Source organism: Pyxicephalus adspersus, chromosome 6 (assembly GCF_032062135.1).
Source record: "Pyxicephalus adspersus chromosome 6, UCB_Pads_2.0, whole genome shotgun sequence".
Classification (NCBI taxonomy): domain Eukaryota; kingdom Metazoa; phylum Chordata; class Amphibia; order Anura; family Pyxicephalidae; genus Pyxicephalus; species Pyxicephalus adspersus.
Window position 1 is genome coordinate 67923862 of NC_092863.1, and position 1942 is coordinate 67925803.

At 47.6% G+C, this 1942-nt stretch overlaps 1 protein-coding gene across 2 annotated transcripts in view; it reads left to right on the top strand.

Annotated features, from left to right (window-relative positions):
- The first annotated feature begins 210 nt into the window (after positions 1–210).
- Positions 211–1942, top strand: part of EFNA5 (ephrin A5) — a 283297-nt gene continuing 281565 nt past the window's right edge. Inside the window, exon 1 of one of the 2 annotated variants that reach the window (XM_072416111.1) lies at positions 211–1699. In XM_072416111.1, coding sequence (XP_072272212.1) covers positions 1575–1699 — 125 coding nt within the window. In that variant the 5' untranslated portion in view covers positions 211–1574. The remainder of the gene's footprint in view (positions 1700–1942) is intronic. The other variant, XM_072416110.1, reaches the window with a different exon arrangement.

Consider the following 1942-nt stretch of genomic DNA (forward strand, 5'->3'; position numbering starts at 1 on the left):
GCTTGCAAGGGGTTAATCTATAGTGCCAGAGGCTGCACTTCCCTGGCTACATTGTGCTTAGTTCAGTAGTGCCTGTTAAGCATCCAGATTTCAATGTAATTCAATTAGTCCAGCTTTAGGAAGGTGGGGAGTTTTTTTTCTCTTGGTTTGCAAGCAACGCCTCTTTCTCATGTTGCACACCAATCCTATTGCAGAGAGGAAAAATGAGAGAGCCAGACTATGGAAATGTCTAAGCAAACAGCAGCCCTTGCCTTGAGTGGCTGCTCTGGGCTGTGAGCCCCCTCCTAGTAAAGTGCATGAGATCTCACATGATTACCCGGCGGCTGTGTGAGCTTCTCATGAATACTGGGAGATTGGTACCTGGGCTGTGGGTGTCAGCACCCACCTTTCTCCTATAGATCTCTATGTGCACCCAGCACCTCTTCATGTGCATGGAATCTATTCACAGCAAGGACTGCACAGATTGAAAGGCTCCACGCAACATCTATAGGCTTCGACTCCTTGGATTAACAAGGGGTGGGACTTTTTTGGGGGGGATTTTATTCCATCCTACAATTTTTTTTTTACCTGTCCTCCTCCCCATCTGACTTTTAACCCTTCATCTATTGCGTATCCTTTTTTTTCAATTGCCTATGTGCAATAAGTTATTTTCCTGGTTTTTGCTCGTCTCTCCATTCCCAAGCAGGGAGCAGCTGCAGTTGCTGTGAAGCTGGTGTAGACGTCTGCTTTTCATGTGTGTGATGTTGGATATTGTGGCTCATTTTATTTATTTCAAACTGCTTCCTGCTCTTACAAGTTGATCTCCTGGGGACTGGACAGCTTTGCAGGAAAAAAAAAGTAAGCAAGTGACTTTTCCCTCCTGTTGATGCCTATGGCAATGTGTGGACCTCATCTTTATGTATGTGGCTGTTTTATGCAGAAGACTTGGATGCATTTCCAGGAGTTTGCTGTTTCTGTTGTGGTTTTTTAAAACAATTTGATTTGCATCCTGTGTATTGAGTTTGGATGGAAGACATCACACGGAGGATTGTTCGATTTTCTTCTCAAGCATCACCCCACTGAATAGGAAGGACAGAGGCGGGGTGCGAGGATTCATAAAGTACCCCAAACACAGACAGTCCTCATAGGACAGCACAACTTCATACCGCTGTGCTCGGACAGGTTGAAGAGCTGATAGTTGTGTCAGTGAGACATTTGGCATAGCACACAAGCAGCACACACAGGGGCTTGTATGCCCAGTAACTTTGTGCAGATATACCCTGGAGTGCTGCATCCCTCTCTGCAGTGCCGGAGGTGCCCCTTGGGAATGTGTCCCTTGTTTCCCTGCCCTGCTATGTGTGCGGGGAGCACTGTGTGAATGTACACCGCCCTGCTCTCTGCCTTACGGCCTCCAGCACCTCCCTGAGCCAGGCTATCTGCCGCAGCCGTGTCCCTGACACATTCACACACCTATTCATACTAACTCTCACACAAAGCAGAAGCCTTGTTACTGCACAACTGCAGCCTTTCACTGCTGCACATTCGCGCACCTCTGTTCTTTTCGCACCCCTCTTTTTTTCCTTTGGCCGGGAGTGATGTTGCACGTGGAGATGTTGACGCTTGTCTCTGTGCTGCTCTGGATGTGTGTGTGCAGCCAGGATCCCGGCTCCAAGGTGGTAGCTGATCGCTATGCGGTGTACTGGAACAGCACCAACCCCAGGTAAGGAGGAGGGGAGCTTAGAGACTGCTTTGTACCAAACACTGCCAGACCTGGCTGCAGCAGCATGTAAGCTGGGGACAAGTGCCAGAGCCAGGAAATACAGATCCTGCTTACTGGAGGAATAACATACTAGTTCATTTGTCTGCAACATGCTCTACAACTCTTTTCTTTTCATACTCCATTGTGATCACACAAGTATAGATGGAGGCTTACATCTAACTAATTCTACAACTATTTTATTTT